The sequence below is a fragment of the Salmo salar genome, chromosome ssa05, assembly GCF_905237065.1.
Source record: "Salmo salar chromosome ssa05, Ssal_v3.1, whole genome shotgun sequence".
Taxonomy (NCBI): Eukaryota; Metazoa; Chordata; class Actinopteri; order Salmoniformes; family Salmonidae; genus Salmo; species Salmo salar.
This window is the reverse complement of record NC_059446.1, coordinates 36,126,765-36,146,596: the sequence shown is the minus strand read 5'-3', so window position 1 is coordinate 36,146,596 and position 19,832 is coordinate 36,126,765. Positions and strand designations below refer to the sequence as shown.

General features: G+C 45.8%; 1 protein-coding gene across 6 annotated transcripts in view; it reads right to left on the bottom strand.

Moving 5' to 3' along the window:
• Positions 1-5,203: 5,203 nt before the first annotated feature.
• LOC100194849 (fibroblast growth factor 13) overlaps positions 5,204-19,832 on the bottom strand; it is a 190,100-nt gene continuing 175,471 nt past the window's right edge. For all 6 annotated transcript variants that reach the window (XM_014199401.2, XM_014199402.2, XM_014199400.2 and 3 more), the window contains 2 exon segments: positions 10,229-10,427; positions 5,204-7,048 (listed from right to left, as the gene is read on the bottom strand). In XM_014199401.2, coding sequence (XP_014054876.1) covers positions 6,912-7,048; positions 10,229-10,427 — 336 coding nt within the window. In that variant the 3' untranslated portion in view covers positions 5,204-6,911.

Below are 19,832 nucleotides of genomic sequence, written 5' to 3'. Positions count from 1 at the left end.
TACTATATTGTACTGTACATAACATGAGCTTAATGCAAAACCCACATGTGGCAAAATAAAAAAACGATGTTTTATTATGTATACTGCATATGTATTTTGCAGTGGAAAAGGGAGACAGCTGATTGCTGGAGATTCCTTCTCATCATGACACCTTTTAATTCCCCAACATGCATCCCACTGGGCACAGATGTCAATCCAACGTCCATTCCACGTTGGTTCAATGTCATTTCATTGAAATGACGTGGAAACAATGTTGATTCAACCAGTGTGTGCCCAGTGGTGTGTGTGTATGTGTGTGTCTCTGTGTGTGTGTGAGTTACTGTGTCAGCGTTCGACACCATTGTGCCCTCCAAGCTCATCACTAAGCTCAGGACCCAACTGACGGGCCGCCCCCAGGTGGTGAGGGTACACATCCACTACGCTGACCCTCAACACAGGGGCCCCTCAGAGGTGCGTGCTTAGTCCCCTCCTGTACTCCCTATTCATCCACGACTCTGTGGCCGTGCACGACTCCAACACCATCATTAAGTTTGCTGATACCACAATGGTGGTAGGTCTGATCACCGACGACGATGAGGCAGCCTACAGGAAGGAGGTCAGAGACCTGACAGTATGGTGCCATGGCAACAACCTCTCCCTAAACGTCAGCAAGGCAAAGGAGCTGATCGTCTACTACAGGAAACAGAGGGCCGAGCACGCCCCTATTCACATCGACGAGGCTGTAGTGGGGCGGGTCGAGAGCTTCAAGTTCCTCGGTGTCCACATCACTAAGGACATATCATGGTCCAAACACACCATCACAGTCATGAAGAAGGCACGGCGACGCCTCGTCCCCGTCAAGAAGCTGAAAAGATTTGGCATGAGCCCTCAGATCTTCAAAAAGTTATACAGCTGCACCATTGAGAGCATTTTGACTGGTTGCATTGGTACGGCAAATGCTTGGCATCCGACCACAAGACACTACAAAGGGTAGTGCGTACAGCCCAGTACATCACTAGGGCCAAGCTCCCTGCCATCCAGGACCTCTATACCAGCTGGCGTCAGAGGAAGGCCCTAAAAATGGTCAAAGATTCCAGCCACCCAAGTCATGGACTCTTCTCTCTGCTACCATAGCGCAAGCGGTACTAATGTACCGAGCCTGAAACCAACATGACCCTGAACAGCTTCTACCCCCAAACCATAAGACTGCTAAATAGCTAACCAAATAGCTACCTGGACTATCTGCATTGATCCCCATTTGCACTAACTCTTTTGACTCAACACATACGCTGCTGCTACAGTTTATTTTCTATCCTGCTGCCTAGTCACTTTACCCCTACCTCTATATCCATCACAGGAGGTTGGTGGCACCTTTATTGGGGAGGACGGGCTTGTGGTAATGACTGGAGTGGAATCAGTGGAATGGTATCAAATACATCAAACACGTTGTTTCAAGGTGTTTGATGCCATTCCACTGGCCTCTTCCCGGTCATTATTATGAGCCGTCCTCCCCTCAGCAGCCTCCTGTGGTGTACATATCTACAGCAATTACCTCATACCCCTGCACATGGGCTCGGTACTGGTACCCCGTGTATATAGCCAAGTTATCGTTACTCATTGTGTATTTATTCCTCGTCTCTCTGCTTTGTTGTAAAAGGCCCGTAAGTACGTTTTTTACTGTTAGTCTACACCTGTTGTTTACGAAGCACATGACAAATAACATTTGATGTGATGTGATGTGATCAAACATTTTATTTGTATTCATCCTTTATTCATAAGGATGATCCTGCTGAGATTAAAATCTGTTTTGCGACGGAAATCTGTCTCAAGACGGCAGCAATCAAACGTTAGGTGAATTCCTTGATTCAGTTCCACTATTTCCCAGTAACCCTAGCTTTGCTTTTATGTATTCACCTTGTGCATTTCCATATGACTCACTATTTGACACCAGTCAGAGCTTATAACTCCTGGAACGCTCAGTTGGTGACACCCAGGCCAGTGATCTTCTACAAGACCTTGTGTAAGTGAGATGACAACATTCTGAGATGCTGGAGGGAGGGAGAGGTCAAGGAGAGGTGGGGCTCATTAGTCCTGTCATGTACCGTGTCATCGTCTCACCGTCCTCCTGCTCTGTGCGTCCTCTGTCCCGGCAGAGGGTTAGCCTTCAAATTAGCATTAGCGCTGTGTTACGCTCCACAGACGGGCATGGATGGAAAGAGTATTGCATAACTGGAGTGTTCCGCCATGCCAGACGTTTCCCCATCCAATGTGAGTGGATCCTTTGTAGGGGCTAATTACGTCAAGCGGCGTGTGTGCGTGCTCGGCGTGTAAGGCTCCTCGTTTACAGGGGAACACATATACTGATGGCTTAGGATTCTGCTGTCTTGTGCTATGAGTTCAGTGTAGACATTGCCCCTTAGGGATAATAGATTGCAGGAAACGGGGGGGGGGGGGGGCATCCACATCGACATGGTAGCAGTGGAGCAGGTAGACAGCTTCAAGTACTTCGGTGTGAGGCCATAGACTATTTTCTCTGCTGCCGCACGGCTAACGGTACCGGTGCATCGGGTCTGACACCAACAGGCTCTTCAACAGCTTCTATTCCCAAGCAATACAACTGATAAATAGCTAACAAAATAGCTACAAGGACTATCTGAGTTAACCTTGTATCTTTATTGACCTTTTATTTACATTTTTGCACTGTCTCCATGCACACTCACAGGGCCCTACACACTCAAAGGGCTCTACACACTCACAGGGCCCTCCACACTCACAGGGCCCTACACACTCAAAGGGCTCTACACACTCACAGGGCCCTCCACTCCTCACAGGGCCCTACACACTCACAGGGCTCTACACACTCACAGGGCTCTACACACTCACAGGGCTCTACACACTCACAGGGCTCTACACACTCACAGGGCTCTACACACTCACAGGGCCCTACACACTCACAGGGCTCTACACACTCACAGGGCTCTACACACTCACAGGGCTCTACACACTCACAGGTCTCAACACACTCACAGGGCCCTACACTCTCATAGGGTCCTACACACTCACAGGGCCCTACACACTCACCGGGCTCTACACACTCACAGGGCCCTACACACTCACAGGGCCCTACACACTCACACAAACACTCACTCCATCATTTGGTCACTCACACATAATATGCACATACATTTATACTGACTCTACACACACCCACTCACATACAAGCTACTGCTACCCTATTTACCATATATCTTGTTGCACATGTAAATGTGGTATTGGAACTGACTTTTTAAATAATTCCTGTATATAGTTTGCTTACTTACTTTATTGTGTATTTCATATTTCTTATTCTTATTTCTTGTGTTTTTGTCTAGTAATACATTGTTATTGATTATTACAATGTTGGGTTTTGAGTTTCCAAGAAAGGCATTTCACTGTACTTGTGCATGTGACATTACAACTTGAAACTAATCTAGGATCAGTTTTCCCCTCCCATATCCTAACCATAACCTTTGGGTTCTAAAATGAAAAACTGACCCTGGATCCGCACAAGGACAGATATGTGATTGTGCTCTAGCACATGGTAGGGATGGGTATGGTTATTTTAATATTCAAACCTCTGAACGGACGTTCGTATTCGATTATTTTGAAGAAAAATAATAGGCCTATTTTTACAATGAAAAGACTTTGTCTAAATTAAATGTAATTATCCATGTGACATTGCTACACGCAAGTATATCATGACTTTGAAATTCTTCATTTATTAAAGCAAGTAGGCAATGACCGGGAGTCTAAATTAGCCTAGCTAGCTAGCTACCTAACATCTGGCTATCTTAGCTAGCTCCTTTACCTCGATTTGATGCAGTAAAGATAGGTACTACCAGATGGGATGATAGATAACCTCTCGAATCTACATGTTTGTCGAACTCCTCAGTATGGTTACTCGCTCTCTCTCTTTCCCTCCAGTGTCACACGGACCGGCCCCTGCCCCACCCCTTCCCATCCCCCGCCCTGCTGCGGTAGCAGCAAGTCGTCTCCCCCGAGTCGCACGGTTTAAAAAACATTTTTTTTAAAGCACATGTATTCCGACTACGATATTATTTCAATATTGAAATGATTTCAAATGCAAATCTCTAGCACAGGGGCTATTTTCAGCCCTAGAGGTCCAGCGGAGATATTGATTCATGAATGAATGAGAATGAGCCCTGGGCTGTGGGCTGGTGAGGTGAGGTCTATACAGTATACCCTGAGTGTACAAAACATTAGGAACACCTGCTCTTTCCATGACAGACTGACGAGGTGAATCCAGGTGAAAGCTATACTCCCTTACTGATGTCACTTGTTAAATCCATTTCAATCAGTGTAGACGAAGCACAGGAGACAGGTTAAAGTGTAATTGTTAAGCCTTGAGACAATTAAGACATAGATTGTGTGTGTGCCATTCAGAGGGTGAACGGACAAGACAAATCATTTGAGTGCCTTTGAACAGGGTATGGTAGTAGGTGCCAAACCCACCGGTTTGAGTGTGTCAAGAACTGCAACGCTGCTGGGTTTTTCAAGCTCAACAGTTTCCCGCGTGTATTTTTTGAAACTGCACTGTCGGTTAGGGGGCGCGTAAGTAAGCATTTCACTGTAAGGTCTACACCTGCTGTATTCGGCGTATGTGACTAATACAATTTGATTTGATCAAAAATGGTCCAGCACTCAAAGGACATCCGGCCAACTTGAAACAACTGTGGGAAGCATTGGAGTCGACATGGGCCAGCATTCCTTTGGAACACTTGACACCTTGTAGAGTCCATGCCCCAGCGAATTCAGGCTGTTCTGGGGGCAAAAGGGGGTACAATTAGGCTGGTACTGGAGCCTTGACTCTGCTGCCATTTAAAGCCCAATCCTGTCTGTGTACGTATGGTTCCAGGTGATTCATCTGTGTCCAGAGGCCAAGAAGATAGGAGGTGGATACGGCCTGGCTTTCTTCTCCTCTCACAAACTCCTCATGACCAGCAGTGTTAGAGTACCGTTCTCCAGCCCTGCCTAGCTACATATCAGCCATAGCTACCACTTTATAATGCCTGGCTGCATCATTATGTACACTGCAGAGTTGTTGTGTTCTTTTTCATTGGTATAGTATCACATTCAATGTATCGGTACGCATCAGATCTGTTGTGAACAGAATGCAGAAAGGAGTGTGGAGTACGTCAGGAAAGAAAGGAACGGAAAAGACACATTTTAAAAGTATATCTTAATATAAACATTTTATTCAGTGCATTTTGTGTATACAACAAATAGTAAACAACTTGGAAGGTAGCAGGCCGAGCGACAGCCATCAGCCTCTACAGGTTGTTTTTCACTTTTGTCCTGGTAATTAGGAACACATGATCCAACATGGGTTAATACACATAGCCTACATCATGCACTATAGCTCTATAGTCCAGAATCCCCCGCTGTCTCCCATGCAATAGATATGTTCACTTCAAAACCCCCAAAGGAAACGAAAGACAAACCAAGTCTCCCAGTAGCATGTTCCATATGAACAAGGTATGTAGCTGAAGGGAAGGAGTACTTAGCCCCCAAAAAAGGGTCCTTTTTGTACACAACCGTGTTTGTACATGCCCTGTGCAAGAAAGGGAAGAGTTTGATGTTTCTTTCTTTTTTCATCTTCTTCTTTTTTTTTGTTCACTTTTACAAATATGACATATCCTATAAAATGTTTAAGCCACCTAAAATTCCACAGTATTTTTTTGTTGTTATTATATATAGAAAATTGTCACCACGATAAGTTACTCAAACACGAAACAAGTCCTGGATGGGGGCCGTCACCATATCCTTATATGGTGAACTGAATCGGCCAATAAGACTCAACAAAGGGGAACGGGGCAAGGCATGACACAAGCACTGGATTGGATAACAGACCACAGGGACAGAAGACAATGTGACACAATAGAAACAGAAGGCGGGGACACTGAACAGTCAATTCATGCCAAACTCAACCGGAGAGCTCACCAGTAATAATAGACTCCTTCCCTTGAGCTTTCTACAGCTTTCTACACCACAGAGTCCCTTCTAGCTCTTTTTCTCTCTTGCCCTCTCTTATGCAGTCTCTTTCTTCACTTTCTTTCTCTCATCAAAAATGGACATTAAGAAAAATAATTCAACAACTTCCAGCTGCATCTCTATACTGGCTTGGTTTGACTGCTTAAAGGGACACTCTTTCAGCTCTGTCTTTGGTTTGCTGGAACCCCTTTCACTGTGGAGACAGCTACAAAAACAGAAATACTAAGGAAATAAGAAAAGAAAGGAAATAAAATTTTCCAGGTCAGCTGAATGTAGGCTTTTTTTTTAATGCTAGAGAGCTCAAGTCTCTTCTGAGCTTGTGCACTAGAATGCAGGAGAGCTACCGTTACAGCTGTCTGCGGTTGCAGCTTCGCTAAAGCTGCAGTCCCGGGGGATTGGCTTCGTATACATAGAAGCATCATGGATGACACACGGAAACAGGGGACTTCTCCATCCACTGCAGCCCCAGCAGCCCAGACCCTCACCAGTTGCCCTGACCACCTGGCTCTCTACCTGCCTGCCTGCCAGATATGACTGGGTAGGTGTCTATATGATCAGGACCTATAAGTAAAAGTAGTTGTTTATCTGCAGGAAGTAAACAAAAAACCATAAAAGATGAGCTAACTGGTACACAGTTCTTACCACCAGAGAGTGACCAACAGAAAACTGCTCACGGTGTAATGTGGTTGGCTGTTGACAGTACGGTGAGAGATATGGAGCCTAATCAAGTGTGGTGATTGGTTGGTGGTAGTGGTGGTGTTTATAGTCGTAATGTTGTCCTGAACTGCCGATGGTTTTGGAGAGAGAAGTCTGGGTTGGAAGCCACGCTCTTCTGAGTGTGAGGTGTCTTCTTACGTCTGCCCCGGCCCGCCGACACCCGGCTACGTGGACTCGTTCTGGCTCACCGTCTTGCCTCCGTTGAGCACGGCCGAGGCGCTTCGGGACTTGGTTGGCGTGCCGCTGCCGGAGCGCGAGAACTCTGTCAGGTCGTGGAGGGAGGGTTCCCTGTACATGGCCACTGTGGGACAGGCAGACATACGGGACAATGGTCAGACACATGGATAAGGCTGCTCGTGTAGATGAGCGGAGCTGAGCAGTAGAACAGAATCAAATAGAATATAACGGAATAGAATAGAATTGCATTGTCCATCTGGAGATGCACATTTTCCTCTCTGGCCGGACCAAGTTCTAGTCTATTCTATTGCTCAATTCCCTCTGATCATGTCACTGTACATCTTAACATAATGTACAACCCTGAAATATGCAGAAGGGGGTAAAAAAAAGCCAGGACAAGGCATTTATTTAGGACAGAAATTACTTATAGCCACTGCCTTACATTAGCTACTCAGGTGCTTGTACCCTTCTCCTTGATGTGTACTGCAACACGCCGAGCTAAAGCAAGCTCGTTTGCATCTCTTAAACGTTTCAGAAGAAACACCAGAGGGTCTGATCTCTTTAGTCTTTAGGAGCCACTCCTTAAACAGCCTCTTGCCAGAATATGCTTTGATGTGTGGTTCTCTGGGGCTTGGGCCAAAGCAGCAAACTAAACTCAGCAAAGATACTTCCTAACCTTAGCCTTGGCTTTCTGGTGACAGCAGCACGCTTCACACAAAGAATCCCTGCGCACACGAGTCAATCAATAGTGGACTTCAGTGGGAAGCTGTGTGGGATCGATACTGGGCTTATTAGCCACGGCATTATGCAACTCTAATGCTGGAGGATGACCTGGAGGTCAGTCCATCTCACCGCTGAGGCCGTTCATCCTTAGTTCATATACGCTTCTCCTCTACCAATCATCCCTCTATTTCTTTCTCTACTGTATATCTCCCTCTTCGACCTAGCAGCACACACACAAGCTTTTTTTTTCTCTCTCTCTCACCTCCTATCTCCTCCTATCTCCTATCTCCTATCTCCTAGGCTCGATAAGCACTCGATCTAAGATGTAGGGAGATAGAGAATGGTGCCTTTTTGTCATGGTTTGTAGTTTTGCAATGAAAGCAAGGTACAAGTTTCTGGAGATAAAAGCGAGCTCCCATATTTACTTCATTATGACAACTTTATTTTGCCATTTGTCTGCATTTGTGCAATTTCTCTTCCTCTTAGACAGCCAAAAATGTGTCATATTTATCACATTGCCTTATTATAGCTTTTATACATTAAAACAATCTTAAAGCAATTATACCCAACTTATTTTCCCCACACATTATCATTCTTCCTCTCTCTTTTCCCTCTCTCTCTCTCTTTTCCCTTTACCTCTCTCTCTCTCTCTCTCTCTTTTCTCTATACCTTTCTCCCCCCCTTTTTCCCTGTACCCCTCTCTTGCTCTCTTTTCCCTTTTCCCATTACCTCTCTCTCTCGCTCTCTCTTTTCCCTTTACCTCTCTCTCTCTTTTCCCTGTACTTCTCTCCCTCTCGCTTTTCCCTGTACCCCTCTCTCTCCCTCTCGCTTTTCCCTGTACCCCTCTCTCTCCCTCTCGCTTTTCCCTGTACCCCTCTCTCTCCCTCTCGCTTCTCCCTGTACCCCTCTCTCTCCCTCTCTCTTTTCCCATTATCTCTCTCTCTCTCTCTTTTCCCATTACCTCTCTCTCTCTCTCTCTTTTCCCATTACCTCTCTCTCTCTCTCTCTCTTTTCCCATTACCTCTCTCTCTCTCTTTTCCCTTTACCTCTCTCTCTCTCTTTTCCCTTTACCTCTCTCGCTCTCTTCCCATTACCTCTCGCTCTCTTTTTTCCCTTTACCTCTCTCTCTCTCTCTCTCGTTTCCCTTTACCACTCTCTCGCTCTCTCATGAGTGCGGGGCGATCATTCTCTGGCTATTGCTCTTGTGTGTTTGGGCCCCCTGGTCGGGCTGTTAAATGTAACCCAAAAGCTATTACAGTGATCTCAGTGAGCAGAGACTTGGATTTTTAATGAGCTACTGGTCGGTCGGTCGGAGGATAAGAGCAGCCAAGCCAACCGCAAACCCGTTAGAGAAAGCATCATCATCACAGCTGTCTGTTTGCTGTGCCTTTCTGCCCTTGTGAAAAAGAGGTTGAAAGAGATTCAAAGCCCAGTGCATTACTCTCCAACGCCCTCCTGCCCTCATTTAGGGACTACAACTTCTTGTAATCTTTTAACCATGATTTTCAGGCCAGTACACAAACAGGGTAAAAATATATTTGTAAATCATGCAACCACCAAAGAAGCTTGGAACTTGACAGATCCAAATGACGAAACAACTGAATGTCTGATCAGATTTTTCTATATAAATTGCTACCCGCTTGGTGCTCTCGTCGGTTTAGTAATTTGCGTCACCAGCGGTTCCTTTCTCTAATGGGGATTTTTTGTCTAAAAGCTCATCCTTTCATCTCGTGGAAGTGGAGTACAGACACTCTCAGTTTTTTCTTGTTCTCTCTGTTGACAGGTAAGCCTGTATCTTGTTCTAGATGAAAGAGCGGTGGCCTTTTCAACATCGTGAACAGATCCATCTATCCAGCACACAATCATCCCCCCTCCTTCCATGAGGCACCTGGCTTGGTTGGGTGGAGGTGGGGCGCTTCTTCTTCACCATGACATTTGTGTTAAAAAGCCTAGCTGTCTCTATTCAAACAGGCAGCACTTTATCATTCCCGGTAGCTTTTCGGCATGGACACTGCCAATGCCTTTTCCACTGTCTGGCTCCAGTGAAGTATGAATAGCTTTTGGGGAGTGCTCAATAGCCCTGTCCACACACCGTTGCCTCAGAGCAGAAAGCCTGACGGCAGGGGGGCTGAGAGCAGCCTTTCCCCAGGCTGTAGGGAGAGACTACCCGCAGAGAGATAGAGAGAGAAAGAGAGAGAGATTTAATCAAAAAGAAGCTTGGTGTTTTTTTCTGGAAAGTCTCCCATTTATACAAATAACCGCTGCCAAAGCTCAGTGCTCCAGGCCATAGTGAATCACCAATAAACTTTCAATTGGAATGTAATGGGCTTGGGAGAATAATGAAGAAACTTTAGAAAAAGTAAAGTTACCTAAGAAACATCTCTTATTATCCTTTATTGCAGGGATCACCCACTAGATTCGGCCGCGAATTTGTATTTCTTTTTTTTAATTGGGGGGCTCAGAAAACATGGGGAGGGCCAAATAAAACCCCCGGCCCAAGGGCCGCCAGTTGGGGAACCCTGCTCTATTGTCTCCAGTATAGAGCCAAGCACCCTATAGGAAGGAAGATGGACAGTCTCACCTTTCAAAGGCTTGGGGAGGAAGTGGGCTGCTGGCTTGTTCTTCTTCACGTGGTTTCCCTTCATTATCTCCCCCTCTTTATTCAGACCGAGGTACCAGCCCCTACCAGACTGCTGCTGTCTGTAGATCATGGAGGAGTAGGTCACGTAGTAGTTCTCAAACACTGACTCTTTGAACTTGCACTCTGGGGTGAAGTGTTCCTGAGGAGAAGAAAGAGAGGGAGGGAGGAGGGAGGAGAGGAGAAGACCAGATGAGCCATGGCTGAAGGAGGAGGGTGGCCACAGATCAGAGAGGTTTTAAGAGCTCTTCTCGTTTCTCGCTTTTTAGCAAATGAGAGGCACTGAGACATGAAGCGCCATTACTTAAGAAACAAGAGATGGCGACACAACTCAAACACACACACACACACACACACACACACACACACACACACACACACACACACACACACACACACACACACACACACACACACACACACACACACACACACACACACACACACGCACACACGCACACACACACACACACACACACGGGTTGAAAGATCCTTCCAGCTCCATCTAATTCAAGACATTCACCTCTGCTTACCACATTACCACAGTATTTTCAAAGGCTCTTATGTTCATTACAGTAAATCATTCATAGCTTTATGCCATAGATACAACACACCACGATTCAACATTCACTCTCGTTTTACTCTGCGGTATTAATAATATATGGGACAATTAATAACAACATTTGTTGGAGCACGGGCACTCTATTTATATGTAGCTTCTGTTTGTTAGTCAACCCTTCACCAGACTATCTAGCAGCAGTGCGTGTGTCCATCCGCCCAAGTGTGTTTGTGTGTGTGGCATGCGTGTGTGTGTTTTACAGAGGTTATGTAATGTCCAGGCAGAGGCTCCCCTGTCTCTCATCTGCTAATGAATTGGCTGTTCTGAGGAACACAGAACACAATCTACAGGGGACTCCTGGGACACTTTAAAAAAGCTATTTGTCAGATTTGGTCCTCTATCTTCCTCTCTCTCTCTTTACATATGCAGTATATCTCTCACTCTCTTTTCTCCCCCCCCCCCTCTCTTTCTCTCTCTATATATATATATATCCTGACATTTAATAATTGTAAAAATTCCCTGTCTTAGGTCAGTTAGGATCACCACTTTATTTTAAGAATGTGAAATGTCAGAATAATAGTAGAGAGAATGATTTATTTCAGCTTTTATTTCTTTCATCACATTCCCAGTGGGTCAGAAGTGTACATACACTCAACTAGTATTTGGTAGCTTTGCCTTAAAATTGTTTAACTTGGGTCAAATGTTTTGGGAAGCCTTCCACAAGCTTCCCACAATAAGTTAAGTGAATTTTGGCCCATTCCTCCTGACAGAGCTGGTGTAACTGAGTCAGGTTTGTAGGCCTCCTTGCTTGCATACGCTTTTTCAGTTCTGCCCACACATTTTATATAGGATTGAGGCCAAGGCTTTGTGATAGCCACTCCAATACCTTGACTTTGTTGTCCATAAGCCATTTTGTCACAACTTTGGAAGTATGCTTGGGGTCATTGTCCATTTGGAAGACCCATTTGCGACCAAGCTTTAACTTCCTGACTGATGTTTTGAGATGTTTCTTCAATATATCCACATAATTGTCCTCCCTCATGATGCCATCTATTTTGTGAAATGCACCAGTCCCTCCTGCAGCAAAGCACCCCCACAACATGATGCTGCCACCCCAGTGCGTCACGGTTGGGAAGGTGTTCTTCGGGTTGCAAGCCTCCCCTTTTTTCCTACAAACATAACGATGGTCATTATGGCCAAACAGTTCTATTTTTGTTTCATCAGACCAGAGAACGTTTCTCCAAAAAGTACGATCTTTGTCCCCATGTGCAGTTGCAAACCGTAGTCTGGCTTTTTATATGGTGGTTTTGGAGCAATGGCTTCTTCCTTGCTGAGCGGCCTTTCAGGTTATGTCGATATAGGACTCGTTTTACTGTGGATATAGATACTTTTGTACCCGTTTCCTCCAGCATCTTCACAAGGTCCTTTGCTGTTGTTCTGGGATTGATTTGCACTTTTCACACCAAAGTACGTTCATCTCTAGGAGACAGAACTCGTCTCCTTCCTGAGCAGTATGACGGCCACATGGTCCCATGGTGTTTATACTTGCGTACTATTGTTTGTACAGATGAACGTGGTACTTTCAGGCGCTTGTAAATTGCTCCCAAGGATGAACCAGACTTGTGGAGGTCTACAATTTCTTTTCTGAGGTCTTGGCTGATTTATTTTGATTTACCCATGATGTCAAGCAAAGAGGCACTGAGTTTGAAGGTAGGCCTTGAAATACATCCACAGGTACACCTCCAACTGACTCAAATGATGTCAATTAGCCTATTAGAAGCTTTCTAAAACCATGGCATCATTTTCTGGAATTTTCCAAGCTGTTTAAAGGCACAGTCAACTTAGTGTATGTAAACTTCTGACCCACTAGAATTGTGGTAAAGTGAATTATAAGTGAAATAATCTGTCTGTAAACAATTGTTGGAAAAATTACTTGTGTCATGCACAAAGTAGAAATCCTAACCGACTTGCCAAAACTATAGTTTAACAATAATTTGTGGAGTGGTTGAAAAATGAGTTTTAATGACTCCAACCGAAGTGTATGTCAACTTCTGACTTCAACTGTATATATATATTTTCTCTTTACTTCTCTCGCTCTCTCTCTTCCCTTTACTTCTCACTGACACTCACCCTCTCTCTCTTTATCGCTCTCTCTCTCTGTTTCTCTCAAGCACTTCATTTTGTTTCTCTAGTCTACATTGTGCCATATCTCATGCTCTCTTCTACTCTCATCTTTCCATATTTTGTTGTCTCTGATTCAGTCATTATCTACGTTCTAAAGCACAAAGCTGATTTTTTTTTCATGCAACTCTCCCCAGGACACTCCGATGTGGCTGTGTGCATGTGTTTGCTTTTGTCTCGATTATAGTTGTATAGATTATTCATTAATTAGAGCTGGGAGGAGAGGGGCTGGGTGCGTGAAAAGGGAGGGGGAATTATCTTTTGAGACAACTGTTGCTGCCATACTACAGCACTGTAATGTTCTTCCTGGTCTCTCTGTTGCCTACTAATTACCTTACAACTGCTTCCTGACTTATTGGCTTCCCAGGAAACAATCTATGCATTCCAGCATGCAGTGGAAGAAATACCAATAAGCTAAACCTGGGGTATTCTAATCTGAGCCTGGAGGTTCGAAGCTATGCCGGTTAGCACCCTTCCAGAAACGAATTTAGACCTGGGAAAACAGGTAAGTGGACTTTGGTCAATCAATGACAATGATAAATCAAGTAATCACCAGGGAGAAAGGAAAACCAGAAAAAAAACTACACTGGGTTAACCTACAGTATAATAGCAGTCATATGGTAACTTGGCAAGCGCTTTAGAAAGGAGAAGAGAATTGGCATGTTTTTCAGATTGGGTAAGTATTACTCAGAGTTTCATCACAGTGGATGTCAGTCACAAGGTAGATGACATGTGTCCCCTGTGTCCCCTGGCATGGACACAGATCTGTTGTGTGATCATGACAAACTACAGAATGTGTCACTGTCAGTCACTCAGTCATCAATAATGCCTTCAGACTTTCCAACCACAATACTACTCCAAAGATCTTCACTAGATTGAATGCACATTGTGTCTTCGTCTAGCTGTGCGTTCACTCTGGGCTGGAGTCTCCACACATGTACATGTATTTTGTATACAGTAAGTGGTAGTCTCCACTTACTGTATACAAAATACAGACCTCTTATAGTGATTGAAAACTATTTTTTAAAGAAGCAATTGGTGAAAGCCTCTCTTTGATTCACCAACTCTCTCTCTCTCGCTCTCTCCTCTGAACCAATGGCCCCAATGCAGTGCAAGTGGCCCTTAGAGTCCCTAATCTCCCATCCGGTATCACAGCAACCCAGACGCAGTGAGCCTGTCCCAGGCATGGAGAATCAGCCCTGCTACCCGGCTCTTAGCCAAACTCAGTGTAGATAAGTATTCTCATCTCATCTCTCATCCTCCCTCGTCTCTGTCACTCCCAGAGACTGGCCGGGCCCAGACCATGGTGACAGGAACACTGCTGATGTCACACCACGCCGGTGACATGGCACCTCCATGGGGACTTCCTGTCAGCTCAGCCCCAGCTCACAGCTAAGCCGCCATGACACTAGAGGAGACCGGTGGGGACCGCAATCCATTTGTCTAAATGTTAGGAGCACCAGAAGGGCTTAGAGAACAGACTAGGATCAACGAGGCGAGAAACGTCTACAGTAGCATCCCTTTCTACGATGTCAGTTAGGGCAGAGGCCACGTCTGCTGCAGTCAGTTCTGCCTTTGACCACTGACTGTAGCCAGCCTCTGTTAGGAGTACATTCCTCAACCGTCCTCCCAGAAAAATGGTGGTTTTCCAGTTATATAACCGTTCTGCTAGCGCGCGGCTACAGCTAATGATTCGGTTTGAAGGTCAGATTCATTAAACCAATTGAACCCTTGTACCCAAATGCAAATCTGCTTTCGGAGAGAAGGATCGGATTAAACTCGTTTTTAGTTCTATCTGGTGAAAGGTAATTAATTATAATTACGTTAATAACATCACCAAAAACAATGCAGGGGAGGTGACAAATGAGGACGATGTTGAAATTGACGTTTATTTTCCCAAAACACTAAACTGGGTTGAACGTTTGCAGGCAACAAATGTAAAACCTTGGACAACAACATCCTGAAAACAAGATTCAGCAGCCTAAAGAGCCATTAATGGTGGAGTCTTACTCCTGCATGCTTTTTCCCCCTGTTCTTTGGCCATGCGCAACCTGGCTCTCTCTGACCGCCAAGCCCAGGCATTTGTCTTGCAGTGTGGAGGCTGAGAGCAGTTAGTTAAAAGGCAGTACGTTTTTCTCTCTCCCTCACTGCTCTTCAACTCTTTCCCTCAAGTCCCCCACCCCCATTACTCACGTCTCCAATGTATCTTCCCGATATCCTGCTCTTCCTCCCTCCCTCGTCTCCCTCTCTCTGTGATCACCATGGCGAGCAAACGGCGTAGCTCGCAAGGAGAGGCAAGGCACAGATAGGCAGTTTTAATCCCTGTGCCGTGCCAGCTTGGTGGGAAAACTATGAGCTGCTCAGCTTTTGAGCCAGGAGTCCTGTTCTACCCCCATTAATGAGCTTTTGTGGATTTGGCTCGCTGCAGCGCTCTGGAGTGAAGTGAAAGTCAATGGATGACAGACACGTACAGATGGACACATTTAGAGCCAAGATGGAGGGGATCGCACGCCAGCCTTGCCTATTTCACTGGAGCGGGTCTATGGAGTACAGAGACATTCAGATACAGATAGGCACAGACACTTTTAGAGCCAAGATGGGATTGCCAGGCGGCCCTGTTCCATTCTAAGGAAGACAGAAGAAACTGACACAAGGAGGAGCCAAGATGGAGGGAAACCCTAGTCCTATTGCATTGGAGTGTCTCTATGATCGACAGAGGCAGCCAGATCCACTTGACTGGGCTCCTCCGGCTCCGTTTTTTTCTCCCTCTGTCAATAGTAATGGCTAGTGTTCAGTGAAACCCACGGTGCGATGAAAAAAGGCCCACACCACTTTAATCTTTACTCTCTATAGGCAGACGGAGTGAGACACTTCTCGGCAAATTGGAGCGAGGGAACATCGCATCATATCTGCATAGAAATGATCTCAGTCATGTGCCCTCCTCTCCTCCCCCACACCTGGCTGTCTATGAGCAGAGTGGTTTGGGTAAATGTACTTTAAATGATCCCATTAAAATACATGCCTTTCCTTGAAGCACAGGACAATGTAGAGAGCGACAGCAGTGAGCTGATGAGTCCCTTGGTGAAATGCTGCACAGCTGGAAGGCTTCACACACATTAAGGTGCTGGGAGCTGAGAGATGTGCTTTTAGTGTAGGCAGCAATTATTACAGAGTGTCCTGTACTGTGCAGAGAGTAACAACATCACTGTGTAACGGACTACAGTATTAAAGCCCTACATGTGAACAACAAGATTAAAGATGAAAGAGATAGTTATTTGGTGCAGTGTGTCGTGCAGCCACAGTGGAGACAATCATGAAGACATTACCAAGCTGTGATAAAAGAAAAACACTACGTTCCCCTCTCACCTCCTATCTGGGTAGCTATAGGGGTTGATGTTGTGTACTGCAGTCAGTCAGTCAGTCACGTTGCTGGGAGCTTTATGGTACATATCTCATTTGCATTTTATTGCATCTGCAAGATGGGGAAACCTCACATTCTCACCCCTCTCCGCCCAGTCACCATCCCCACCCCACTGTACCTCCCCCAAAAGGGTATTCCCTGTCTCAGCGGTGACTGAGTGTGTGGTGTGTGCGTGGGTAAAAGTGTGAGACGGAGAGAGAGAGAAAGCGATTGATAGAGAACGAGGAAGGGGGGTAGTGGGGTAATGATGTATGTGTGGGTGTATATGCAAGAGTATCAAATCAAAATGTATTTGTCACATGCGCCGAATACAACAAGTGTAGACCTTACCATGAAATGCTTACTTACAAGCCCTTAACCAACAGTACAAGAAGAGTTAAGAAAATATTTACCAAATAAACTAAAGTAGATAAAATCTAATTATGAAAAGTAACACAGTAACATAACAATAACGAGGCTATATACAGGGGGTACCGGTACCGAGTCAGTGTGCGGGGGTACAGGTTAGGTTGATGTAATTCATACATGTAGGTAGGGGTGAAGTGACTATGCATAGATAATAAACAGCGAGTAGCAGCAGTGTACAAAACAAATTGGGAGGGGGGGGGCAATATAATAGTCCAGTGGCCATTTGATTAATTGTTCAGCAGTCTTATGGCTTGGGGGTAGAAGCTGTTAAGGAGCCTTTTGGTCCTAGACTTGGCGCTCCCGTACCGCTTGCCGTGCGGTAGCAGAGAAAACACAGTCTATGACTTGGGTGACTGGAGTCTCTGACAATTTTATGGGCTTTCCTCTGACACTGCCTATTATATAGGTCCTGGATTGCAGGAAGCTTGGCCCCAGTGATGTACTGGGCCATATGCACTACCCTCTGTAGCGCCTTACAGTCAGATGCCGAGCAGTTGCCATACCAGTCGGTGATGCAACCGGTCAGGATGCTCTTGATGGTGCAGCTGTAGAACATTTTGAGGATCTGGGGATCCATGCTAAATCTTTTCAGTCTCCTGTGAGGGAAAAGGTTTTGTTGTGCCCTCTTCACGACTGTCTTGGTGTGTTTGGACCATGATAGTTCGTTGGTGATGTGGACACCAAGGAAATTGAAACTCTCAACCCGCTCCACTACAGCCCCGTTTATGTTAATGGCGGCCTGTTCGGCCCGCCTTTTCCTGTAGTCCAGGATCAGCTCCTTTGTCTTGCTCATATTGAGGGAGAGGTTGTTGTCCTGGCACCACACTGCCAGTTCTCTGACCTCCTCCCCATAGGCTGTCTCACCGTTGTCGGTGATCAGGCCTACCACTTGTGTCGTCAGCAAACTTAATGATGGTGTTGGAGTCGTGTTTGGCCACACAGTCGTGGGTGAACACGGAGTACAGGAGGGGACTAAGTATACACCCCTGAGGGGCCCCAGTGTTGAAGATCAGCATGGTAGACGTGTTGTTGCCTACCTTTACCACCTGGGGGCGGCCCGTCGGGAAGTCATCTGTGGATCTGTTGGGGCGGTATGCGAACTGGAGTGGGTCTAGGGTATCAGGGAGGATGCTGTTGATGTGAGCCATGACTAGCCTTTCAAAGCACTTCATGGCTTCCGACGTGAGTGCTAAAGGCGGTAATAATTTAGGCAAGTTACCTTCGGTTCCTTGGGCACAGGCACTATGGTGGTCTGCTTGAAACATGTAGGTATTACAGACTCATTCAGGGAGAGGTTGAAAATGTCAGTTGCCAGTTGGTCCGCGCATGCTTTGAGTACACGTCCTGGTAATCCATCTGGCCCCGCGGCTTTGTGAATGTTGACCTGTTTTAAAGGTCTTGCTCACATCGGCTACCGAGAGTTATCCCACAGTCACCCAGAACAGCTGGTGCTCTTGTGCATGCTTCAGTGTTGCTTGCCTCAAAGAGAGCATAAAAGGCATTTAGCTCGTCTGGTTGGCTCACGTCACTGGGCAGCTCGCATCTGGGTTTCCCTTTGTTGTCTGTAATAGTTTTCCAGGCGTGCCACATCCGACGAGCGTCAGAGACGGTGAAGTAGGATTCAATCTTAATCCTGTATTGACGCTTTGCTTGTTTGATGGTTCGTCTGAATGCATAGCGGGATTTCTTATAAGCATCCGGATTATTGCCCAGCTCCTTGAAAGCCGCAGCTCTAGCCTTTAACTCGATGCGGATGTTGCCTGTAATCCAAGGTTTCAGCTTGGGATATGTATGTACGGTCATTGTGGGCACGACGTCGTCGATGCACTTATTGATGAAGCCGATGACTGAGATGGTATACTCCTCAATGCCATTGGATGAATCCCGGAACACATTCCAGTCTGTGCTAGGAAAAAACAGTCCTGTGGCGTAGCATCCGCGTCATCTGACCACTTCCATATTGAGCGAGTCACTGGTACTTCCTGCTTTAGTTTTTGCTTGTAAGCAGGAACCAGGAGGATAGAATTATGGTCAGATTTGCCAAATGGAGGGCAGGGGAGAGCTATGTATGCATCTCTGTGTGTGGAGTAAAGGTGGTCTAGAGTTTTTCTTCCTCTGGTTGCACATGTGACATGCTGGTAAAGATGTGGTAAAACTGATTTAAGTTTCCCTGCATTAAAAGTCCCTGGCACTAGGAGTATCACTTCTGGGTGAGCATTGTCTTGTTTGCTTATGGCCTTAAAGAGTTGGTTGAGTGTGGTCTTAGTTCCAGCATCGGTCTGTGGTGGTAAATAGACAGCTACGAATAATATAGATGAGAACTCTCTTGGTAGATAGTGTGGTCTACAGCTTATCATAAAGTACTCTACCTCAGGCGATCAATACCTCAATACTTCTTTAATATTAGACATTGCGTACCAGCTGTTATTGACAAAAAGACACACACCCCCACCCCTCGTCTTACCAGAGGATGTGTGTGTGTGTGTGTGTGTGTGTGTGTGTGTGTGTGTGTGTGTGTGTGTGTGTGTGTGTGTGTGTGTGTGTGTGTGTGTGTGTGTGCGAGAGATCAATGGGTGGCTAAGGTGTGTTTATGTGGGTGTGTGTCTGAGCAGAGCGAAGTGTGTGTGTGTTTGTGTGATAATTCTGCCCCTTAGGTCCTGCTCAATCTCTTTTCCATCCCTCTTGGCTCATATCTTTTTCTCTAAACTTCAAGCCTTGTCACTGTCCATCTTTCTATGAGCCTCTCTCTCTCTCTCTTTCCCCATACACTGCCCAACACATATTCCACTCTCTCTCCCGATTCTCCTATCTTTCCCTCTGTCCCCATTTCTCTCTCTCTCTCTCTCTCTCCAGCTCATCATTTGTTCAGGCAGTATGTCAGGCTCTTTAATGGTATCTATCCCTCTCTCTCCCCTGCACGCACCGTTTCCCCATCCCTCCACTTTCAAGGGGGCTGGCATATCTCATTCTTTTAAGAG